This window comes from Pituophis catenifer, unplaced genomic scaffold (genome assembly GCF_029215685.1).
Source record: "Pituophis catenifer annectens isolate HBS135680 unplaced genomic scaffold, rPitCat1.0.hap2 SCAF_2, whole genome shotgun sequence".
Taxonomy (NCBI): domain Eukaryota; kingdom Metazoa; phylum Chordata; class Lepidosauria; order Squamata; family Colubridae; genus Pituophis; species Pituophis catenifer.
In genome coordinates, this window is record NW_027256882.1 from 135,465,999 (window position 1) to 135,492,187 (window position 26,189).

The following is a 26,189-nucleotide window of genomic DNA, read 5'->3' on the forward strand; positions in this document are numbered from 1 at the left end:
TACTCTGATTAATTTCTGCCACTGTATTTCAATGGTGTTATTTATTAATTATACATGGTGTTGTTTGCTCTAGGCAACAAAGTATTAAAGGAGTCTATTATGGAACAAGTGGAGCCTGGTGACATTAGGCTATAAAGTCCTTAGCTTGGAAGATCACAAGCTCACTATTGCTGTGTCCTAGATTTGGAATCAAAGAGTACAAACAACTTTGATTTCTTTCTCAGTCTTGGTGCCATTTAAATCAGCGAGCATGTACTTGGCCACTTAGCTCTTCAGATCAAAGATGATTTTTCAGAAACTGTAGATTAGATAAATTTCTGACCTTTGAAAACTGGTTTGCTTTGCTCAGTAGTTGCCGGGGAGGGGAAGGAAAGCCCCCCTTTCAATTCCTGTTGTAATGTTGAAATCGCCAACATTACAACAGGAAGTGAGTGAAAGAATTGGAACTTCCTTCTTGGGACCTCTGTGTAGGACATAGTTTTTATACATTTTAGGCACCATGTTTTGATAATAGGATATCTTACTGAACAGCTTTCCCAATGCAAAGTTTGGGAACTGAAGTCCAACACGCTCAAAGTTTTCTAGGTTGAAGAAGACTCCATAAAACATTATCTTGCACATTAACTTTTAGTGGAGGATGTTAGGACACGATTCTTCGGGTAATTATTGTGAATATTAAAATTTGCATTTCCTTCCCATGCATCATTATTTTGGCAATCACATCACAAATCTTTCATTTTTCTGTAGTGTTAAAATTGCTGAAGATGGCTGTAGGGATGAGAGCTCTTCTGGATACAGTCATGCAAGCACTGCCTCAGGTAACCTTTCAGTCTAATCATCCAGGCTTCCATTAAGTTTCCTTTACTGTCTAATTATCTTAGTAATTTAGATAATTCTGTACAAGTTTTTTATATTGGTGTCTTCTTGAAGGCTAGAACTTTATTGTGGATTGGCTGAAATCAACTGCTTTTCCCCTGAATTCTTCAGCTACTATTCTTTTTCTAGTATGTTTTTCAGTGTAGTTTACCTCCTGCTCGGTTTTGTTATCCATTTACTAATCATCACAGATTTGGCCTTTTCAAGAAAATTGTATCAGATATAAGTATTCATTTGTGAAGGAGAAGGAGTAGCAGAACTTATGGGTGGAGTTAAAAGAGGGATCAGCTTAGAATCCCTATGAAGTTAAATCTGCTTGTGGCTAAATAGGGATTCTGGGCTGATCCCTCTTTTAACTCTGCCTCCCCCCCCCCCCTCAGGTTCTGCCATTCCTTCTCCTACAATTTGTGCCCGTACATACATACCCCAAAGTAAATCAGTACCTTGATGCAGTGAGAAAAAAGAAGAGCGAGGAAGTTAGGATTGTGCCAATTCAGAAACCATCTATCTGTTTAAAATAAGTTAAGAAAAAGTAAGAAGCAACTGGCATTAATGAAATAGAGGGGATAGGATGGAGGAGGAAAATTGTATTGTGTTTGTCCATCCATGAGCAAGAGGCATTGTGTGTAAGTTAGCGCCAATTCAAAAGAGAATGTTGCTTTCCCATGAAAAGATTCCAATCTCTGAAGCTAATTAGTTGAAGTCTCATGACACCACTTGCTGTATGAATACAATTCACACACATTTAATGGTGTGAAATTAAACCTGTTTTGAAATTTAAAAACTTGAATAGAAATGAAAGTCTAAAAATGTAAGCACTCCGCTACTTTTTGTTTTCCTGATTTTTTTTTTCTGATCTTCAGAGCAAAGATCAATTCCACAGCTCAGAAATGCTAATTTTTCAGACCCTGAACAAGTCTCTTCATCCTGGTTCCCTTCAGATGTATTAATTCTCATAATTCCCAGGCAGTGTGGCCATGTGGTGTCATAGTCCAATGCATCTGAAAAGCACCAGGTGTAGAAGACAAGATTTCTTGTTAGTGCTATATCATGGGCCAGGGAGTAATCTGATATTGTGCTTAGGCACCATGCAGTGTGCACAACATCCCAAAGCTACAACTCTTGTTGGAGCAGAAACATATGCTCAGCTTTTAAACTTTCAAATATTTTTCTTTCTTTCTTTCTTTCTTTCTTTCTTTCTTTCTTTCTTTCTTTTTTTTTTTTTTTTACTGGAGCAAGTTGTAGTCAGTGGACTAGTCGCTTGACATTTAAAACTGGTTTATTTATTCAGCTGGGCATTTGGGGATCAGGAAAAGATTTCAGAATCCTTTTTCTCAATGCAAGTCGTTCTCTCCTGACCAACACTATGCACATTTAAATTTAAAGTATGTGTATTTGTTCACACACGTAAGAAATCATAGCATTAGACTAGTGACCAGATGAGATTTAGTAAAGCTGAAGAAGGAAAGGAGATATATTCAGGTGCAGGAACTTAATAATGTCCAAATATTGATGAATTACAGTTCCCAGCATCCCTCACTGTGGGCCATGTTTACTGACAATACTAATTCAGCAGTATCTGGAAAGTGGCATGTCCCTACCTGTGGGAGACTAAAATAGCATGTACATTCCTCATTGTGAGAGTTACTTGGGTGATATATAACTTCAATGAGTATTTTTCCCTTTTGTTTCTTATTTTTTTGCAGGTGGGGAATCTAGGTCTCCTCTTCATGTTGTTGTTTTTCATATTTGCAGCTCTTGGAGTGGAGTTGTTTGGGGATCTTGGTAAGTTTTCTGCACCACCTGAACTTATAGAATTATTTGTGGTAACAAAAAAAAACCCTTTATGACTAAATCGTATTTATATATATATATATTTTTTTTTATTGCGCACATAGAATGTGATGACACTCATCCCTGCGAGGGTTTAGGGAGGCATGCAACATTTCGCAACTTTGGAATGGCTTTCCTCACACTCTTCCGTGTATCCACAGGAGACAATTGGAATGGGATAATGAAGGTAAAATTGCCATCAGAAAAAAAAAATGAGTAGAAAAACACAACATATATTTTCAGGCTCTTGAAAGACAGACACAACTACTGTTCTGAATATTTTCATTCTCTGAATTTTAAGTATGTTAGATACTGCGGCAGTATTCAGGATATACAAGTAAATAACAAATTATATATACTTATCCAAATTGTTTCTTCTAATTTTTGCAGCAATAGGTATCGTTCCTACCCCACCCCACCCCACCCCCGGTTCTTGATTAAGCTTTCCCTTTTTTTGCATTATTCATGGAATAGACCTTAGCCAATCAGGGATCACATTGTGATTGTGACATCATCAAGATCATGAAGAGGCAACCCACAGAACCATATAGCCCCCACTGACACTTGCAGCTTTCAGAATCCTTTTGTAATTTGCAACTGAGGTTTGGCATCATGGCTTGTTTGTACTGAAACTTCTTAAAGCACCTAATTTTAAAAGACTCTGGCTATACACAATGTCGTTTTGTACCAACCTACTATTTTATTTCAGTTAAAATAAGGACACCAAAAAGTTGTCCAGAACTAATTGACAGGCTTAATATGAGTAAAACCAGAGTAATTAGTTTCTGAGTTAGGTAAATGTTTTCAAACAATGCCAAAATGACCAAACTCAGCACATTATTGATGTTATTGGCATTTCTCAGGCTCTAATCACCCCTACCAATGCTCTGGTGGATTAGGCCTATTCTGTTGGAATCATGAAATCTTTCGGTCTTGGCCAAAGCAAGAAAGCAGCCATTGCAAATACACTGAATTATCTATAGATGTCAGAATGTTATGCAGTTCTGAATGTATTGTGCCTGTATGTGGGAAGGTAGCTTTTTCAAAGATTTCATCCAGCGTATCAAAAATAAGACATTCTAGAAGAGTAGAAGGATTTTTCAGTGGTCAAGTTCCTAAAATTCTATAGAAACTGATCGACATGGACGACACTCATTCGCCATCTTCCACATGGGGTCTGGCCATATAGGCTTGAAGCTAGAATCTGAGTGGCATAGACTGCCAATCCCAACAAGTTAGTTGCCTGAAGTTCTCAGCCACACCCATTTCCACTTCACTTCCCTCTGTTCCCTCCCAGGACACATTGCGGGACTGCGATGAGGAATCCACCTGTTACAACACCGTCATCTCGCCTATCTACTTCGTCTCTTTTGTGCTGACAGCCCAGTTTGTCCTGGTGAATGTGGTGATTGCTGTCCTGATGAAGCACCTGGAGGAGAGCAACAAGGAAGCTAAAGAAGAAGCAGAATTGGAGCTGGAGTTGGAAATGGAAATGAAGACAATCACACCGGGTGTGCAGCCACCTTCTGACTCTTTCATGTGGACAAGCGGCAACACAGGAGACTGGCCTGAGAGTCCTGGAGGATACGCCAACCCCAAGCAAATCAAAGTGAATTCTCAGCTGTCCGTGGTTCATCCTATGGTGAGAAGCTCAGGTGGTGGGTGAAGTGAGGAGTGGCCTTCACTTGTCTCCGGCAACATACCGTATACACTCAAATCTAAGTTTGAGTGGTTCCAGTGATTTATCAGAGAGTTGTATTCCTTTTTCTCTGCAAAATTCCCAAGTGTCTAGAAAAAAAGCCTTATGCAACAAAAGCAGGCCAAACATATTAGATGTCCATGCAAAGTTATTAATTGGTTGCAAAGAGTGTTCTGCAGCCCCTTAACTCATTTATAATAGAGGCTCTGAGATCTCAGACACAGCTTTCATTACTGGCAGTGCTGGAGGAAAAGGCCCCTAAGGTTTCTCTCAAAGATGCCTTTGCAATTCAAAAGGCTGCTCAATGGAATCATGCATCTATGTAGTAGGTGAGAGCAGGCACCTGTATAGAAGAGTGCCTGCTCACTGTTGCATCTGTATGTCTGGTATGCAGTTTCATTATTCAAGTAGGTGTCTGATTTTTACCATTACAGAGCAATATTCAGTTTTATTGTTTAAAACTTCCAGCCACTGTTCACATGAGTGTAGCTCCAACAATCACCAACAAGTCCATATCAGTAGAGTGGGGGAATCTCCTATTTCATATATGGAAATTGTCTTTCCTCCTCATTAATCGATCCTAAATTCATTACCTGCAGAAATATGGCTCATTGCAAATGGCTGTAATATTTTTTGTTCATTATTCAAATAGGCTATTAACTGTGTCTGATCAAAACTAGAAGGTTAGAATTTCTCAAAACTCTCTAAAACTGCCAATTCTTTTTCCTGATAAAAGCCTATCACAGAAGGAAAGGTGTCTCATAGTAATATTTGCCCGCATTACTATGCCAATTATATCTTTAAACTCTTGAGTGTCATTTCAATAGCTAATGAAAGTACTCTTTCTCCTTGCTAGTGTCCCTTTAATTAAAATCTCTGCATTCCAAGAAATGGTTGGTGAAAGAGGAATACAATTCCTATATTATAATCCTGCAGAGTCGTGTGATCAGCATGCTTCCTTGCTTGCATGTTCCATAAACTATATTCATTGTTGTATTAGGTTATAGCTGTGGGAACTCATGGCATCATACACATTGGCTGTTTCCTGCATAGAAAGTAGTACTGCTGCTAAGTTATTACTTCTCCTGTTACTTCAGAAGCTTTACACTGTATATTAATCTCAACATCTCAGACATTTCTGAAATTAGGAGCCTTGCAAATGGAAATTAAGAATCATATTTTTTTCGAGAATTCTTTGGCTTTCAGAATCCTGTGCACAATACAAATGTTTTAAGGTTTCAGTTATTAGAAAATAAATCTCTCTAGATTTAGAGCAAGCATACATAGGATGACAACTCTTAATTATAAACTCTGAATTAGTTCGGTAACCTCAGATTAAATCCTTATCATGGAAAGTCAAAGGGAACTCAGCGATGCTGGGTATATAATTTAAACCGGAGCATTTGGATTTCAGATGGATTAGACTTTTTGACTTTGACAGCTCACTAGATGGTGACCTAAAGCTCTGCCATTTGAGAGACTTTCAGTTCTGATTGTAGCATGGGCTTTGTGGCAGGAACTACCTCAAAACCATTCAAAAGGCAGCCATTGTTCTTACGCCATCTTAATTATGAGACGCATGAAGATAAGCTTAAGGCTGAGTTCAAATGGTACTGTATATCCACTTCTACAAAACAATTGTAAAACATTACTGTATTTAACAGTCCATATTTGGAGCTTCCACAGGTAGCTAAACTGAAGTTCCCATGAGCCCTCTCTGTCGTACGGGTAATCCTCGACTTACAACAGTTCATTTAGTGACTGTTCAAAGTTACAACAGCACTGAAAAAAGTGACTTGTGACCATTTTTTACACTTATGACCATTGCAGCATCCCCATGGTCACATGATTTACATTTGGATGCTTGACAACTGATTCACATTTATGACGGTTGCAGTGTCCCAGAGTCATATAATCCCCTTCTGACCTTTTGCGACCTTCTGACAAGCAAAGTCAATGGGGAAACCATGAACCAATGAAATGTAGTTCTGATACCTAATGCTAATATTTCCCATTTGTATTTCGTCTTTCTAAAATTTCCTCCCACCTCTTCTGGACTAGAGCCATATAAACTCCCCAATCCCTTGTTTTTCTCAGCATCCCCACACAATTGTTACACAAAGATGATTCATTTGGCTGCATTTTGAGCAGGAAGTCCTGTTACCAGTGACTTTTTAGGTCTTTTATTTGAAAATTCCTCCCATGGCCGCAGTTCCTAGTGTAACATTGAACTCCAAATGCTTTGGAATTATTGTACCAGATGAGATACAGAGTTCTTGTAAACCACCCTTTACTTGTAACTAAAAGAACAGAGATTGCCACCAAACCAGAAAACATCTGTAATTTAGATTTTGAAACCAACTTGATGTCTCTTTTTGCATTCTGCATTGCTCAAATGTCAGCCAGATTCAGGTAAATTCTGCCCATATCTACATCTGGGAATGGAATTAAGAAAAGGATTTCATTGGCCGTATAGGAGATTTATTTGCCAGTATTTCAAGATAATTATTCCTGACTCAAGCAGGACATAGGCAAGAATAGCTCACTGTTGCAACAACTGAGTATATAGTAGTTATTTTCCAAGAGGAAGCATTTACATGCCTGCACCAGCAGATAGTGGTTCTGGAAAACCAGTGTTTATTCAGTCTCTTCCTGTTTTCAAAAGTTTGCCTTGCATTCATTCTTTAGAGGCTAAGTCAAGGGTCTGATTTTTAGAGATTGAGAGCACTTAGGTCACAGATACGGCAAGCCACCAGCACCTCTGAAAACCATGTTACTCTCAAGTGGTTACGGTGATGCTATTGCGTGATGCCAACGCTTCGTGCTGGCTTCCATTCTCACCTCCATTTGAAATTGTGCACATTTGTTGTTTATTTCTGCTGCACTTGTCCCTTGTCATGTTGGTATGATAGCCCTGCAAAACAGCCGTACTTCTGCCAATCGGTAGATAGCTGCCAGTCACTGCTCTGGATGAATGTAATGTGTCCCACTGGCCTTACCGTGTGTTTAGTTTCAGTCTTGTGTGTAGCAATGTCTTAGAAAAGTTCTGACTATGGTATTATTGCACTGTTGTTTTTCCCTTCTCTGTCCCTGTCTTTTCTTCCTGGCCATTTCAACAACTACTGTTCTGTCTGAAAACATTTTTTCTGTCTCTCTTTTCTTCCTCCTTCTGTCTCCTACATGGTCTCTCTCTTTCTCTCTTTCTCTATCCTCCCCCAACCCTCCTTTTCTCTCCCCCCTCCATTCCTCTCTCTTTGGCCTGGCCTATTCTTCTGCATGCTATTTGGCACTCCTCCCAGGAAAGACACTTGTTTGATACCATATCACTGCTGATCCAGGAATCTCTGGAAGGAGAGTTGAAGCTGATGGACAACCTGTCAGGCTCTGTATGCCATCATTATGCCCTTCCAACTACTGACACTTACAACCCTGAGAAACAGGTTAATATTATTAATTTCCAAAAGGGTTTCTTATTTGATAACAAATAGACTTAGCTAAGAATGCCATCTGGTATGCATGCACCTGTAAGTTTCTCCCATTCAATTCAGTATTGCTTATTTCTGAGTAAACCTTCTAACTGTCAAATAAAAGCTGTGGGCAAATGGATTTCTTCTTGTTGAAAATAGGCCTTATTTTCAACCTGGTCTTATTAGGGTTCAGTCAGAAACCTTGCTGAATTCAGGAGGATTTAATCCCATTACTATGGAGGTGAAACCATAACTAAACTCAAGCCAAGGATTTAGTAAACGAAAAACCATGCCACTGCTTTCTTTCTGCATGTCTTGGATCCTTTATTCCATGCAAAGTGCAAAAATACAAAGTGCCACGCGTGGCCTTTTCTCTCTTTTTGCAGAGGGCAAAACAATTTCTGTGTAACAGTTCAGAAGGGGAAGATGGTATCATCTTACTGGTACTTTGGAGGGGTGGATTCTTCAGTTTAATTGCAATTATTTATTTTTTTAAAAAAAATGCATGTACATATAGGACCAGTGAATTCTCCATTTGTTTCTATCTTTAGAAAATGATCATAGGACAAAGCTATGGAATTTAAACTTAATAGGCAGATCCTTCTTTCTGCCCTCCCCCTAAAAAATATTGGAAAGGAATTCCACATATAGCTCTGAAATGATTTCTTTGTTTCCCTTTACATTCTCCCTCCTATTTTCATGAACATGGCAATTTAAAGGGGGAAAAGCAGCACTATCATACAGTGTCTGGAGGTTAGAATCCAATGAAAAGCAATTTCCTCTAAAATAAACTAGTCTGGAATTGACCTGGACAGCTTCTCTATAACTGTAGAGATAAGGTGTTGATTTTTCAATTCATCTGCATGGAATCTAAGCTGAAAGTTGTGTTACATGTCAACAAATGAAGAACTGGCCTGCTTGTAACCGGAGTGGGGATGGCCAAGAAAATATATAGAGATTCTTGGCACTTTGTTCAGTACATTCACTGGGACAAAAGGGCTGATGTAACTTAACATTTCAAATATTAAATTAATATTTAATTTTGGTATCAAAAGGAAGCTTCTTTTCTTTCTTCTTTCAAATCCAATTCTGATTGAGCTAAAATAATCTAATTACAGTAAAGCAATAACATCCTGTTAAAATACAGTGAAGCAAATACATCCAAAATACATAGAGACTCTGTGTTACTATAGTACTGAGAGTTTACAAAATTGCTGTAAGCTTTGTTTCTTCATTCAACAAGCTTTGTGGGAGCCTTTGTAGCAATATATTAGAATCTGATAAGATTCAATGTCCTTGTCCAAAGTGCTCCACCTGTAACCTTTTCCCACTGTTTTTCCCACTAACCCAGTTTCTTGATTGCAGTTTTTGAAACTGCAATATTTGCAACAATTCTTTGCAAACCCAATTGTCCTTAAAAACATATTATTTTTAAAAAACATTCTTATTTCATATGCATTTATATCTGTTGTGTTATGTAAGACCACAAAGAAAGTTTCTCTTAGGGGTGGGGACAGGCATATGATACTTAAATTTTCTTTCTGGTAGCCCTTAGAACTCTCCTTGATCATAAATGTTGAAAACAGATAGCACAGATTCCAATAATTTCCGATCATTTTTGAGATTTTTATTTTTTAAAGATCATTAAAACTCTGAAATAGAATGATCACATTTAAATGCCATCCCTCTCTTATAATTTCTCCCCACCTTCCATGTGTGAGCTACCGGTTGAGAACATGTATTTATTTTATTCCTGTAAAGAGATTTAGTTTGCTTAATGAAACATCAATCTGCCAGTAAGATTTCCTAGTAGTTCTGATTAAAGATACCTTGGTATATTAATTATAGTTTGATTGATCATTGAATTAAATTTGCAGATGGATAAGGAAAAAACTCCTGAAGCAAGTCTTAGATTTTCCCTTAAATGATGCATACAGATATTCTAAAAGGTATAATCACAGAAGAGTACTTCTTTCCTAGGTGAGAAAAAAAGCTTTTTTATCAACTCCAAGTTACTGAAACCAACTAATTTAAATGATTAAATTAAACATGAGTTAAGATTTCTTTTCTTCTCATTCAATCATGTCCGATTCTCAGAGACTGCTTAGACAAGTCCCTGCAGTTTTCTCGGCAATGTTTTTCAAAAGTGATGCTTCAGCTTCCTTCCAAGGGCTGAGAAAAAATAACTAGCCCAAGATCACCTAGCTGGCTTTGTGCCTAAGGCAGCAGTACAATTTACAGTCTCCAGGTTTCTAGCCTGGTGCCCTAATCCTACACCAAACTTGCTCTCCAAAGTTCCTACTATTAGCCTTTTCAAAGTTTGTCAGCTCACTAAATAACAGAACATTTGTCAGGAGCGAACAACCAGACCCACATGTGAAAGTGCCTATTTCACAGCAGACTGGTAGTTTGCACCTGGGTCAGACTAGATAAAGTTCAATGGCTTTCAAGCAGGATTAAAACTTGCCCTCTTATGCCTAGGTAAAGATTCCAGACTAAATCCTCACTTGACTCCTCCCCCTGGCTGGGCCACTCCTTCTCCAATAAAATTATAACATTTTTTGATCCTGATGATAAGGCAAAATTATTATAATGCAGCAATTTACAACGTAGTGGAGACTATATGATCCCGGCTCCATATATCTGTGCTAGTAGATTGGCCTTCACTGTAGAGAATAAATATAATAGTTCTGAAATATACTCACGAAATCAACTTTCATTTTTATCAGCTGAAGTAACAAGTACTAATATCAGTCTGGAAGCTTCATTTCCAAGAATAATTTAAGATAATGTCAGCCACCCAAACAGAGCAGAGAGGAAACATAACAAGATCAGCTAACTCTACTTTATTGTAAGGCTACGTTAACGGAACCTTGCAAGTCCAAATGTACAGCTCTCCCACCATTACTTTTTACTGCCTGATAAGTTAGGCAAATCCTTTCTTCTTTTTTCTGCTCTTTATTCAGCTACAGCCCCCACCCTCTTTATCTGATTGTTCGCTAGGCAGCATCTCTTTCCCTCATCTCCCAAGGTCATTCTCATATACCATTATATCTAGCTATTTTCCATGGGCCAGAGGGGAGTTGAGAGGAAATTTTCAAGATAGCTTCTGTACTGTCCATTTCCAAAATGTTTGTCCTAAGTGACAATAAAAAATTATTATTTTAATTTTTATTGATGATAGCATGATAATCTGTCTTCTTCAAATTGTTGTGGTACTTAGTTCTCAATCTCAGGTCCATTTACTACCAAATCAGAATTTGTAGGAAATCCTTTATAAAGTATAGTAATTTTGAGTTAACAATTCTATTCTTGGACTCCAAATCCTCCTTACAGCAATTATCATTGAGTGAAATTCAGCAACTTTCTTACATATTTCGGGGAAATGAGAAATTAACAGGAAACAAAGATTTTCTTCTCTTCAGTCAATCCAGTCAACCAGTTTACACCTGTATTAATATAGAGAGCCAAAATTGCTAACTGGAACAATACAAGACATGCAGAATTCATACTCTAGATTTTTTTCAAATAGGGATACAGACAGTCTTAGAGAAGGATATTATTGTACCTGCAGTTCAGAATCGTGGATGACATGGCATAAAGTATAACTTGTAAAAAAGCTATTGTGTGCTGAACATACAAAATATTAGTAAAGCAATTAACTACCTTAAACAATCTCCTGCACAGACGGTGCTTATAATGGTACACTGCTAGAATTCTATGCCTCTGTAGATTAGTTTCAAGTGCACAGAACTTATTTTTGATGTCATTCTGCTCTATCTTTGTTGAATTTAAAAAAATGAAGTGAAAAACCATGGTAATTTAAATCTATAACTATATTTTTCCAAGGGGAAATGAACTTGCCCATAAGAATTAAGGGTGCATAAGAGTCTTCTATGCAATTTACTTTTAGCCAATATTTTAGCTGACAAGTTCTCATACATGCCTCTATATCAGAAACCTAATTGCAATCTGGAAAAGCATTGGAATGCAGCAATGGACGTGAAACATCACTATTATAAATTTAGCCTGGACTGTTTCTAATGCTGTGTGTGCACCATAAAGCATCAGGATTAGTACCTTTGCCTTAAAGGCTTTTACTGCTTCAGGGACAAAATTATTGCCTTTACTGCTGGCAAATTGAGTTTTTTTTTTTTCACATGTTCATTTGGTTCTTCCACATTAAAGAGGGTTTGGAAGATAACTTCTACGTGTTTAAAATCTTTCACTTGCTCAATGGTGAGGTTATTTATCTTCCAGTTATATATTTATCTGCTACGTGTCTTGGTAAAGATTACCAAGAATCTTTTGTTTTCGTGTAATAGTTATTTAACTTTTCTTTGTTATAGTACATTGTTAATTGTAAACTCTATCTTAGGTCCAACTGGGATAAGGATAAAGTCACTGCATTGTCAGTTATATAGCCACAGGCTAATTCACGAATAATGGAAGATATTATTATTCAACTTGAGTAATAGAATTAATATAAAGATTAAGTAATGGGAACAAGTATATATCTTTGCTTGTTTCCTTCTTGAAAACTAGGGTTGGAGATACAATTTGGAGAGGTACATCGGACTTTCATATAGATATTTTCTTATAGTGTAATAATCTACAGTAGAAGAAACTAACTTAGCTTATAGTTTCTGGCCTAATATTGAATCAAATGGTGCTTCAAATCAAACACCTTGAAACTTAAATATGTGCCTCAATTTTTTGATAAAACAAATTAAGAGTCTGGCCAATCTAATCTTGAAACAATCTATTTTGAAACATTATTTTTTTCAAACAATTGCTGGGAGGCATTTTTTTATATCAATGGGAGTAAAATTTAAGAGATATAAGATATAGAGAAAGCCAGTTTGATTTAGTGATTAAGGCACCAGGCTAGAAACTGGGAGACTGAGTTCTAGCCCTGCCTTAGCCATGTAAATCAACTGGCTGACCTTGGGCCAGTCACTCTCAGACCAATTTACCTCACAGGGTTCTTGTTGTAGGGAAAATAGAAGGAGTATTAGATGTGTTCACTACCTTGAATTGTTTATAAAAAATAATAAAGGTGAGGTATAAATAAGTAAATTTAAGACATAGGTTTATTAGATATGCACGAAATAATTGAAGAATATTCACTCAGACTTTCAAGGTAGATCAGGGCAGGAAACATAAACTGGAGCCCTTTATTGATATAGGATATACGGTAGTAACAATCTTGAAAGCCTGACAGTATTTCCCTTCCTTTCCTCTTATGCTGAAGAGAATCAAGGCAGAATCACTTCAAGTTTCTTTCTAACCCTTTCTTCATTTCCTAGGTTAGTTCATGTTTCGCTGACTTCTACATTCCTTCTCCAAGGTCATTTCTGTAGTTCTCTATGTGTCCTGCCTTTAACCATGCTGTTGGTGTGATTAAAGGGGTGTGTAATCTATCTCCCCTTGACCTTGAGACTTGGAATGGAGAGTTCATCTTTATTTTTGTTTGTTTGTTTGTTTGTTTCTTGAAATTGCCTGTCTCCTGGCAAAAATGGGCTTGAAAAAAACATTACTCTTCATAGAAAACACGGTGCTCGGTATATGAATTCCAGTTTTGAGTATTAATTTCACCTACCCGTTGTATATAAAATTAAAGAATCAATGAAATCATAATTGCTAAGTCATTTTAGATCTCCTATCTGATGTTTAGCTTTTGTGACATAAAATTTTTAAAAAGATTACATTGAACACTTGACACTTAAATACATAGACTACTAGATGCAGTGTGTTGTGGTAAGAGTTCTTATGCTACGTTACAATGGTCCTACTGAACCTGGGACAGTAAAGCTTTCAGAAGGCAAGGATTGGCAACTCTTTCAGATTCCAGAGACTTGATCTTGTGTGATGCCAGGTGCTTCTTCTCCAACAAAGAAAAAGCCAAAATCTCATGAGATTCCTAATTTGAAGAGTTGTGCAACTTTTAAATTCAAATTGTTTCAACGCTGCTTCAAAATCATTTTAACTAGAGTGAGTTGCACAATCTGGGGAATAGTAGTTATGCTGACACACAAAGGCTCTGTGTTGCCAAGCCCTGTGATAAAGCCCAGGGTTCCTTCTGTTCAAAAAATGGGAGATCATAGCCTTTTTAGGTGGAATCAGATTTAATTGTATAGTTCCTTGTTCCTCAGTTTGATAAATTCTTTATAGCAAAAAAAACCCTGAAAACATCGGTGACTACCAGAAAGACAGTTTTGCCCTGGTATTTTGAAATTCAGAGCTATAGAATTATATTTCTGAAAATAATGTATCATTTAAATGTAATTAGGATGGTTTTTAAACGTTCCGGAGATGCCGGCCCTTTGATCCCTCAACAACAGTATTATCGGTGCAGTTTGTGGTTTCCATTTTGCTTATTTGTAAGCCTGGTTAAAAGAATTAGAAAAAAAGGGAAGAAGGGAGGGAAAAAAGTTTAGTTGCTTTTCCTGGTGATCCTAGCTACACAATAATGAGCATGGCATAAATGCACTTAATAGCAGGGGAAGCACCTCCGTGTTTAAAGGATAATGATTGTGGGAATAGCTTTCTTTTTCTCAAAAGACATGTATATGTGTCCTGGTTTCTTATGTTTGATCATCTCTCCCTTGTTTAGATCCCTCTAGCTGAGATGGAGGCTTTGTCTCTGACGTCAGATATTCTCTCTGAAAATTCCTGGTCCTTAGCTCTGACGGATGACTCTTTACCTGATGATAATAACACACTCTTACTTAATGCCCTGGAGAGCAATGTACATACACTGGTTGCTGTATTTTATGATGTTTACAGGGTTCTAAATACTGTTATCAAGAGGGTAATAACAGCTATGGCATTTTCAGATGAGCAGTTCTTAACCTTTTATTAGCATAGAGAAATTTATTCCATTGGGATTACCCTCAATACTACCTCTGAGGTGTATTTGTACTCTTTATTATGGGTATCAGCCACTAAGAAATTCAGATTCTCTTGAAAAGTACATCAAGCAACATTAAAGTGATTGCATTGCTTACAGATATGTGGAAAATGTCATGCTATAACGATCCCATTTTTGAATCCAAACTGTGCTACAAGCAGGTGTCTAGGACGTTTGGCAGGCAAAGCCTTTTACAGTTTTCTCAACTTACACTCTCAAGTTTTTAATCAAGAATGGCTTTTTAAAACATTGTGAGACATAGTTTACCAGTATTTTGAGCCCTGCTTTAACCATCTCCTCCTGAAACATTAAATATTATTAGCTGCTTAATAGCAATCAAATGCTTTATTTCTGCTGTACAACAGGCATAACTCCTTCCCAGCATTAAGTGGATCCATTCTTATTTTACTCTTGTTCACATATCTACCTTTGTGTTGATGAATTCTCTTATCATTCTAGTAGATTGCCATAACAGTTATTACTTATGTGGGACGCATCCCTTTTAAACCGTGACAATATTTCCCATCATGCTTCATGGTATCATTTGCAAAAGATTTAGAAGGCTTCGGTGAAAGTTTTCGAATGGTGAATTTCCATTCAAAATGAGATACTAAATGAAGGGGAGCATTTTACTGTCTATCAAGATAAATCATAAAGTAGGATTATGACTCTGGCAAACTCTAAAGTCCCATAGATTATTTCCATCAAATTAGAAGTCAATCCATTCACTTGGCAAAATTATCACGGCCTCTTACTTCAGACAAACTCTAGAAGCTTGTAAACAAATGTAAATATTATTTAAGAATGCATACTTTCAATATTAATAATTCAAATTGCTTTAATTGGAATTGCTTTTATGTTATTACATAATGTAAAAAAACCTTTGAGCACTATCATACAATTGAGAAAAGCTTGAGAAAGTTTTTAAAATGTGGCCCTTTAATTTTTAAAATATTTTGGAAGAGTTCAGTATATTACAAAATTCATCTTTTTTTTTAAAGCCAGTTTAAGCTATATCACAAATATAAAATGAGTTTTATTTCTTCATCGGGAACCATAGGTATAACTGCACCAACTGTGTTTCACAGTTTATTAAATTAGCAAATGTTATGGGTGGTTTATAATATTTAGACTTAATCTAACTCCTTATCCCACTGTGTTTTCTCATATGATTTAGTTGTAAAAAAGTGAGTTCTTCATAAAACTGCTACTAATTAAGATCCGAGTTTAAATACAACAACGGGAAACATTCTGTATTGCTTTTCATCTAAGCTATCAAGTCATTCTTACTCCAACAAGACCCAAGAGCTTGTTGTATTTATTATTAACGGTTTATTTATATTGACTAATTTACTAATCTCCATGGAAACTTTCGCTCTTGTTTCAAATTGTACAGTATCCAATTATTTTACAGTTCTATAATTTGGCAAAGTTAAATATCTAAGAACACGTGATGCATTCTTTTCTTTTCTTTTTTATTTTTTGAAAAATCAATAAGTTCTAAAAGATTGGGTTGGATCCAGACTAAATCATATCATGGCTTATTGAAATTAATGGGTCTTAAGTTAGTAATGAGTAGTACATCTATTCTTAGGTATCTTAAAGTTTTTTCAGAAAGAAGAACATTCTAGATGCCAAACCGAATGACAACCTGCAACTAGTCCATCTATCCTATCTTAACAGATTTTAACAGATTTCTATTTCTGCTAAGACAAAGGAAACCATGGGGAAAGTAGGAATGGTTCTGAAAAGCAAAGTGATAAAACACCTATTTGGAATTAAACCTGTGTCTGCTCAGGCTGACAGTATTGTTAGAAGAGCAAATGTATGCAGAAAAGCAAAGATAATAAAAGTTTTTTTTTAAAAAAAATACTATATGTAGACAACAGATGGAGCAGCTGGTATAGATATATCCAAACCATAATGAATGTCAATTTCATCTTGTCAAATGAATTTCCACAAATTGCACATATATTCATTGAAGCTGTCTGGGCATAGCCCACTTTTTGCCATGAAATGAAATATATCACTGCAGTAGGGAGGGAAAGATAATTGATATAGCAATTCAACTGATTTTAATTGAATTAGGATATCATCTAATTTAAGAAATAAAAAAAAGACTTGGTAGTAGTGTACAATGCATTTAACTATGTTTATCTGAATCATTAGCTATAGATGAATCTAATATCTAAATCCTTAATTGAAACCAGAGTTAAATTAGTTCTATGTATTAGAGAAATTAAAAACTATTGCTTAAATCTACTGCATAATATGTACGCTATTTATATTTTGTTTCACTATGAATTAGATTAGAAAATCATTACAAGATTTTCTAACAGATCAGTTTTCAGTTATTATGAAAACTGGAATGAGACCAGAGACTTTTGTAACAGTACATTTTTATTATTTAGATTTTTTTAAATTTTAAAATGTATTTTCCTTATTGTTGAAAATACATTATCAGTGCTCCTTTGTAATTCTGCTTTTACATGCAGGCATTTTTTTAGCAATACAAAATCAAGGTCACAAACAGAATATGCATTCTATAGACAAATGTAGCTCCCTGTTTTGTTAAGAAAATTAACTAGAATTATGAACGGATTCCTGCAAAAGCTTCCTTTGAGCAGGAAGAGATTGAAAAGATTTGTATTACACATTGAAAGGACTAAAGTTTGGCAAAGCATGCAATTGTTAACCAAGCCTTGAGGCATGATGCTTGTTCAATTAATCCCGAAATAGTCATGGTTTATTGTTGTAATGTTGTTTCTCTGTTCCCCTGTATTGTATATTTTGTTCTTAATGTGGTTCATTCTATGTGTGGTGCTTTAGTAATAGTAAAAATGTAGGATTATTGCTTCCTGGTCAACTCATTTGTGCAATTTCATTTGGTTATACTAGAAGTTGTACAGCCTAATAAATTGCATGCTCACCACATCTCATGTCTGTTGCAGTGGTTGTCGCCACAGTTCCAATAAACACATGATTTTTTTCAACTTCTGTGACATTCTCTTTCTCTCTTTTTCTTTTTTTTAGACTGATCTTCCTTCCATTAATGACCCCCTGATTCTCTCATCAAACCAGGATCTGCTGAGAGTAGGGAAGACTTCTGTGGGCCGCACCCACTCTCTGCCGAATGACAGTTATATGTTTCAGGCTCCAGATGCTGGCCCCTATGATGCTTCCTTGGGAGAAAAAAACTCATCTCATCAAAAATCTCAATCAGGTACAAAGCATTTGCCTGGGGGAAAAAATTTAAAAAAAACCAATACATGCATATGTGGTTTTCCAGCTAGAGCTTTATGAAAGTGTTTGCTTTTGTTAGCCTTGGATATAATTTGCAAGCTGTATGGAAGAGTCTAGTGCTGAGACTGAAATTCTGGATCAGAAACTAACAGCTAACTCCCTTTGCCGAATTGAATGGGCCTTGTGCATAAATCCATACAAATCTTGACTGACTTGAAATGGAAATGGATGATGAGGACAAGATGGCAGGAATGCTTAATTTATTGCTACTTCTCTGCTAAAATCTTTTCTACAAAGTTCTATTTGAAATAGCATGGCAACTATTTAGACCAGGGAAGAATGGAAAACCACCTGTCTCATGCTGTTTTACCACTCCAAATTGGCCCACCTGAAACAGCTTTTTCCTTGAACCATACACCCATGTAACTTAGAGAAAGGCCCTTATTTTTTAAAAGAGCCTAATCTTTTTTAGGGATGGCTCCTTGCTCAAAATCTTTTGATGGTTAAACTTGTCCTTCACTGCTGTAAGTATATTCATCAAGTCATTTCATGCCATCACTTGTTTTTTCCATTTTGAAATATCTTAGGTATACACCCTTTTTAAGACGTGAAAATTGGAACTCAAACTTGCTAGATTAATTTACAGCAGATGCTAGGACATCACCAAAAAAAACCTAAGGCTCCCATGTAACATTGCCACCCCTTCTTCCTAACACAATGAAAGCTGTGAATGTCGCTGTGGCACTGCTGCAAATTCTGCCTGACCCAGCACAGAGCGGCGGAATAGGTGGAGAAGAAAAATATACAACAGCAATCAGATTGCATCTCAAATAATAGTACAGGATGAGAACAGGGAGTGATGCAGGACTGTTATTGTGTGTGGCAGCCCTTCATTGGCCACTCTCACTTGTTTCAAACTGAGTACTGCTCTCTCTTAGCATCAGTGGTTGGATTCAAATAATTTAACAACCGGTTCTCTGCCCTAATGACCGGCTGGTTGGGTGTGGCCATGGTGGGCATGGCCAGGGGTGTGACAGGCAGTACTCGGCCTCCTGCATCCCCCTGGGAGCAAAAACAGGCCACGGGAGGGCCACGCCGCACAATCCACATGCCCCGTTTTGGGCCTAGTAGGCCTCCCTGCAGCCTCCTGGGAGCAAAAATGGGCCGTGGGGGGCCATGCTGCACCCCCCTGCACCCTATGTTTTGAGCCTAGGAGGTCTCCCTGCACTTACCTGGGAGCCAAAATGGGGCATGTGGGAACTCCTGGAAGGAGCAGGAAGGAGAGGGGCCAGCCAGCAATTTACCGTATTTTTCAGAGTATAAGACGCACCTTTCCCCCCCCCCTAAAAGGGGGTGAAAATTTAGGTGCATCTTATACACCAAATGTAGCCCCGCCCACCCACTGGCCCCCACCCTTTGGCCTCTGCCTCCCAGCCGTTACTTCCTTCCAAGGAAACAGAAAGAAAAAACAGCTCCTTTCAGCTTCAGCACAGCCTAATTAGCACCAGTTGATTGGATCGGCCTCCCGACTCTCAGCTGATTTGCTCTCAGCTGTTTTGCGCAGGACTCTGCTACTTGCTGCAAAGAGGTAAATTGCTGGAGCAATTTTTTTTTTTCTCCTTGTGCTAATCAAGCTATGCTGAAAAAGAAAATGAAAGTAAAGCAGGCTGTTTGCTACAACGAGACAAAATTGCGCAGAGGCAGAGGGAGATTTCTTTTTCTTCTTTTCCTCACCAAAAAAGGTAGGTGCGTCTTATACTCCGGTGTGTCTTATATTCTGAAAAATACAGTAACTACAGGTTCGCCCAAATCAGTTGAATCCCACCACTGCTTAGTAGTAATGTGAAGTGATAGGACAACATCTGTACAGTATTCATTTTTCTAAAGTGTTGAAATTGCACAATCACCTCTCTGCTCTCTGCAATGAAGAGCAATCTTATTAAAATCCCAGGAAGAAGAACTAAGACTTTCTTAACAAAAATCCTAGGGTATTTTGAGGAGAGAAACTAGTTTCTTTCCTCAACCATTTCCCAAAAAGCCCATTTCAGTATCAAGGAGAATTTATTGCCAAGTGCCATAACCCAGCACTTGAGAATACTGTTCAGAATGGTACAATATGTGAAGAGGTTAGTGGAAGGGATATTAACATTTGCATATTAATGAGAACATTTGCTGTTTAGCAGCAGGAATAAAAATGCTGAAACTATAGATATTAAGCAAAGAAAGCGTACCTTGACACTTTAAGCTGAGCATAAAATAATGTAAAATCACATGCAATATTCAACATAGCATAACTTAAGAGTTCATAAAATGATCCATGTGTAGAATGTCAAAATCAAGGAATCAAGCTTGATTTCAGGGCAGCACAACAAAAACTAAATCTAAAAAACAACACTAGAGCCTTATGCAATATCAGCCTAGTTCGTAATTCAATAGAAAAGTCAAGTTTTATAATGAAGATAAACTAACATGTAGACATAGCATATTTTTTTTAAAAAAAATACTAGAGTATCCATAATTTATATTTGCATATGAATATAAATGATATTTATAAACCAACCATGAATCACAGTTCCCTAGGCAGTGTATAAATTTATTGGCAATACAGGATAAAATAAAAAAGTAGCAACGTATTTCATATAGTAATAAAAACCATAATAAATACAGCAGTTAAAGTCCCAGTAGAACAATATTCTGTTTTCCCATAATACTTGGGACATGATACACCAAACTCTAAAATGGTGTCCTCAAATTCCTGGAAAAATAAAAATTCCCAATAATCAATATGAAGACTCTCAGCAAAAAAGAGATCCCTACTACCCATGGCATCAAATGGCTCTTAATTGCTTCCAAAACAAAATACAGGTAGTTCTCAACTTACAACATTTCATTTAGTGAACATTCCAAGTTACAACGGCACTGAAAAAAGTGACTTATGACCATTTTTCAGATTTATGACCATTGCAGCATCCCCATGGTCATGTGATTTACATTCGAAGGCTTGACAACTTGTTCATACTTACGACGGTTGCAGTGTCCTAAGGTCATGTGATCCCCCTTTGTGACCTTCTAACAAGCAAAGTCAATGGGGAAGCCAGATTCACTTAACAACCATGTTACTAATTTAGCAACTGCAGTAATTTGTTTAACAAACATGGCAAGAAAATTGGTAAAATGGGGCAAAACTCACTTAACAAATTTCTCACTTAGCAACATAAACTCTGGGCTCAATTGTGGTCATAAGTCGAGGACTATCTGTTGGTCTTTTTCATTCAGCATTCACCAAAAAATAGTTGCCACCCGTGAAATTCAGTGGAAGATGGGCTTCTTCCAGAAGAATACCTTTAAAATATCTTTCAGTATTTTAAAAGCAAGTCAGAGTTTACATATTCTGTGTTTATTTGTTTTCAGAAGCAGCCCATTTTGTTTATGTCACTAAAGATTTGGAATGATGGTGGAATGGAAGAACAAGTAGCCATAAAAACTGAAATAATTTCCTTCTCATCCCATCCATTGCTAGATTATATACGGAAGGATAAGATCTGCCGTAGTTTGCCTAATCTCAAAATTATATTGGCAAATTAATCTCAAAATGATAGTGGCAAGTTGGAGACCCCTGCCTGATGCACAGTCTGTCCATCTCCTCTGGGATGTTTTCTACCATTATTTGGCTCATTTTTCCAAGCAGAAGGTGCACTTCTAAACAAAGTCTATGTTTCACTTAATCTGTAAAACCACGTTTATTCCTTAAGAATGTCTGTGGGAACTTCTTAGACTAGAGTCTGCCATCTCTATTGTGCATCCTTCTCAGCCCAAACTCCAGAAAGCCAACTTCAGAGTCGAGAAGGTCTCTGGAAAGTAATAGAAATGGTACCGGGGAAGCGCTGCAAGTTCTTAAGATGCCTCAGGTCATCATCACACGTGTTTCCTTGTGGTAGAGAAAAATGTCTCAGGGGACCAGGGAAGCAGTGTTATGGGTTCATTAAACACCGAGTCAAAATACTTGAGTAAGACACTGTGTGTGTGCGTGCATATGCATGCGTGCGCGTGCCTTCAGAGTGCCTGGACTCCTGGCAAGGTTTTTCAGAATTGATTTGCCCTTGCCTTCTTCTTTCAAGGGCTGGTAGAGAGATTGGCCCAAGAGAATGGTCCATATGGCTTTATGCCTAAGACCAAACTAGGCCTCACAGTCTCTTAGTTTATGTAGTGGTGGGATCCTGCCAGTTTAACAACCAGTTTGGTGGTCACGTGTTTTGCGCATGCTTCACGCACTTGCACGCCTAACGTGCACTGCACGCGCATGCACAGTTTTACAAATACTAACCTTCTGTGTTACCCAGAGGTGGGTTTCAGCAGGTTCTGACCAGTTCTGGAGAACCGGTAGCGGACATTTTGAGTAGTTCAGAGAACCGGTTATAAGAATTCTGACTGGCCCCGCCCCCATCTATTCTCTACCTCCCAAGTCCCAGCTGATCAGGAAGAAATGGGGATTTTGCAGTAACCTTCCCCTCGATTGGGGAGGGAATGGAGATTTTACAGCATCCTTCCCTGGATTGGGGAGGGAATGGAGATTTTATAGTATCCTTCCCCTGCCATGCCCACCAAGCCACGCCCACAGAACCAGTAGTAAAAAATTTTGAAATCCACCACTGGTGTTACCACTTGGGAGTAACACAGCTGAGGCACGGCAATCCGCTCTACTGCGCCAATCAGCTGAGAAGATAAAGGTAAACAAAGTGCAGGGGCAGATGGGTGAGCCGACCTGATTGTCAGAGCTACCGGTAGAATACCACCCCTGGTTTATAGCCTGGTGCCTTAACTACTACACCAAGCTGGCTCTCTAAGACTAGTTTGTATGAAAAGAATGGTGAGGATGGACACACTTGTGTGTATATGCCGATTGGCAAAAGAGGGAGCATTCGATTTTGGGAATCCACGCCTGCAGTAGAAAGCAAATAATACAGTTCAGATGTGGATGACCACTGAGAATAGGCAGGGGAAAAAATGAGATGAGATTGTTCACTTGGAATCAAATCTATATAGTGTAAAATGGGGAGGGGGGGAATCCATGAATGTAAGCTCCAACTAGACTATGCAGTCTTTGTTTGTGAATATTTTTCTCTAGACTTCTTTCCTCTCTGTTTATGAAAGCAATTGCAAGCCTTTGGCAATTGCCAAAATGAAAACATATATATGTATTTCATAACCCAGAAATGGATTAGGGGCTCTTTGAGTTACTTCCTCAAGTAGGAAATCGAAGCATGTGAATCAGAAATCAGGCTATTTCATGATTACAAATGATAATGTTATGTTCATTTTAACTGTTTGTAGCACCTTTACACATCAGCAAGATGCAAAAATTCTTTCTATAGTTCCATTCAAGGTATAAATCTGTAGTTTGCAGAACATTCAAGAAATTTAGAAATGAAAAAAAAGAAACAAAGTTATGTGGGAAGGATTAAACTTCTTCGTCATTTGTTAGCCTAATACAGTATAGTGTATTAGGCTAATAAATAAAGAGACAGGGGGACCCAGAACCCTCACACTAATATCACATGGGCATCTAACCTAATTTCACAGATGTGCCAGACATGAAGCCTGACTTCTGACCAAAACAGAGCCACCTCTGGTTTGACACTTAGCATCTTTGAAAAAATTGACTTTCAGGACTGAATGCAATGACCTCTATTTATTAATATGCAATTCTCTAAAATGCTATGTGGTTACTTAAGGCCATATATCACCAATTACGTTAATAAGATTAACATGAGATTTCAAGTTGGAAAAGAATGTTAAGTAAACTTGGCCTTTGCAAAAGTTATTTGTTTCAATAATCCTGCATAATAGGACAGATATTCTGGGAAACAGTCCAGGACAAATGAGGTTCTTTCTGTGGGAGATGGTCCAGATAAAATGAATTATTTTTTTCTAATTGCTTTTTTTCACAAAAACTTCATGTTGGATCTTGTAGGGGAAAGTATAAGGTTCTGTGCGCTGCAAACGTTTCAATCCTAGATCTGGAAATAAGAAGTTAGCCAGAGAATGTAGTAGAAGCATCCACAGGAAACCTGTATTCACCCTGCATGTCCACCTTTTCTCTGTAAACCAGAAACTGAGCAAGAGAATATGAGATTGCCCCACATCATACTTCTTTCTGTAATATATTACTTATTGGAGGTGGCAAGGTGATTTCACTTGCAACCTAAAGAATTTAGCAGTTCATGTGACTGTTTTGAACTTTACATGAATGCACAAAAGCCAGAAGCATAATTCAATTGGGAATTTAGAAAAAACTGCACTGCTCTATTTTAGAAAAGTCCTGGTTTGGAAGAATATGGAATATTTGAAAATGAAACTCTGATCTGTGGAGGAAAAGTTCTGATTTTGAACAAAATGTCAGAAAAGGAAGGATTTGTTTCTCTACAACAAACCACCACATCTGTGCCCTGTTGGCTACTGCTTCTCCGCTGGTCATTCCTTTCCAATTTCTACTTATTTCTATACTTGGCACTGATATGTTGGAAGTCTAGGGACATCTTCAATGAGGGAAGGCAATGGCAACGCATCTCTGCTGCCTGTTTTCTGAAAGACAGGGTTTCCTGGGGAACTACCATCATTCCTCATCCCACTTTTGTGAGGCTGCCATCTACACTGTGCCAGGTGATTAACTGGCATAATTGTATATCTGACCATCCTCTGGGTTTGTTTTCTGTGTTTGAATTCTGTCTGATTCCGGATAGCATTATAGACTCAAATATATTAAAATATATTTTAATCAAGATATAGCCAGGACAATTATTTGTTTTCCCTTTGTGAGAGTGTGTTAGCAGAAACAAAGTTTAGAACGTTGTGACAGTTCCTTCCTAATGCCACATCACCATTGGTTAAATGGTGATTTCCCCCCCCCCTTATCAAAAACAAGATTCTAAGAGAGAGAGAATGTATTATTAGATTATAGGGTTGAATTCTGAGAGTAGAATTACTTCTTTTCATATTCATTCAAAAATCAAAACAAAAGCCTAATCTGAAAGGTCTTCCCATCTCTTCGAAGGAAATGCATAAGAAGTACAGGTAGTCCTCAATTTACAACCACAATTGAGCCCAAAATTTCTGTTGTTAAGTGGATTTTGTCCCATTTTACGACCTTTCTTGCCATCATTGTTAAGTGAATCACTGCAGTTGTTAAGTTAGTAACATGGGTAATAAATGAATCTGGCTCCCCCATTTACTTTGCTTGTCAGAAGGTCAAAAAAAGTTGATCACACAGTGCCAGGACATTGCAGCCATCATAAGTATGAACCAATTGTCAAGCATCTGAATGTTGATTGTGTGACTATGGGGATGCTGCAAAGGTCATGTCACTTTTTTTCAGTGCCGTTGTAACTTTGAACGGTCACTAAAGGAACTGTTGTAAGTCAAAGACTACCAGTGTATGCCAGGAATAAATAACAAGTACACCGCATACATGAAGTAGCTGTAGAGATGAGATCTCTAGTCAGTTGTGGGTGCATTCTCTTTAGACCATTTCTTAGCTGCTCCTTATTCCAGAATTTCCAGATTTTCTAGAGTCTGAAGCCTGCCTGTGTAGTTCCTTTACTGCTGATACAACCAGCCATCACTGCTCTTGTCTTGAATTAGCCATTTCAGTAAGTCCCCAAATAGAGGCTTACTGATTAAGTCTCTTCGTGTATGGCAGGGGTCGGCAACCTTAAACACTCAAAGAGCCATTTGGATCCGTTTCCCACAGAAAAGAAAACACCGGGAGCCACAAAAACCCTTTTGACATCTAAAATGAAGATAACACTGCATATATCCTTTTTTAATTTTATGCTATGTATAAAAAAACTTATTTATCCATGGTTGGCCTACTGGGGGTCGAAAAGCTCAATAAATTGTGTCGGCGGGTGTCACACATTGGCGGTTGTGACACATATTTTGGGTGACAGGGAGCCGCAGCAGAGGGATGAAGGAGCCACATGCGGCTCCAGAGCTGCAGGTTGCTGACCCCTGGTGTATGGCATAGTAGGTCACATGTATTGCTTCATGACTTACTGACTTACTTACTCTTCACTACTTTAGAGGATTTGTTACTTTAGAGGGAATCTGAATGTGATTTAATTAGAAATGAAAATAAGGAACAGAATCTGTTAGATGCAAG

The 26,189-nt window shown here is 37.7% G+C and overlaps 1 protein-coding gene across 1 annotated transcript in view; it reads left to right on the top strand.

Annotated features, from left to right (window-relative positions):
* The window catches only part of CACNA1G (calcium voltage-gated channel subunit alpha1 G), a 407,319-nt gene that overhangs the window by 372,138 nt on the left and 8,992 nt on the right, over positions 1–26,189 (top strand). Inside the window, exons 30-36 of the mRNA XM_070934658.1 lie at positions 748–818; positions 2,583–2,661; positions 2,775–2,896; positions 4,007–4,351; positions 7,708–7,848; positions 14,492–14,626; positions 17,822–18,011. Of these exons, the coding sequence (XP_070790759.1) occupies positions 748–818; positions 2,583–2,661; positions 2,775–2,896; positions 4,007–4,351; positions 7,708–7,848; positions 14,492–14,626; positions 17,822–18,011 (1,083 nt within the window). The remainder of the gene's footprint in view (positions 1–747; positions 819–2,582; positions 2,662–2,774; positions 2,897–4,006; positions 4,352–7,707; positions 7,849–14,491; positions 14,627–17,821; positions 18,012–26,189) is intronic.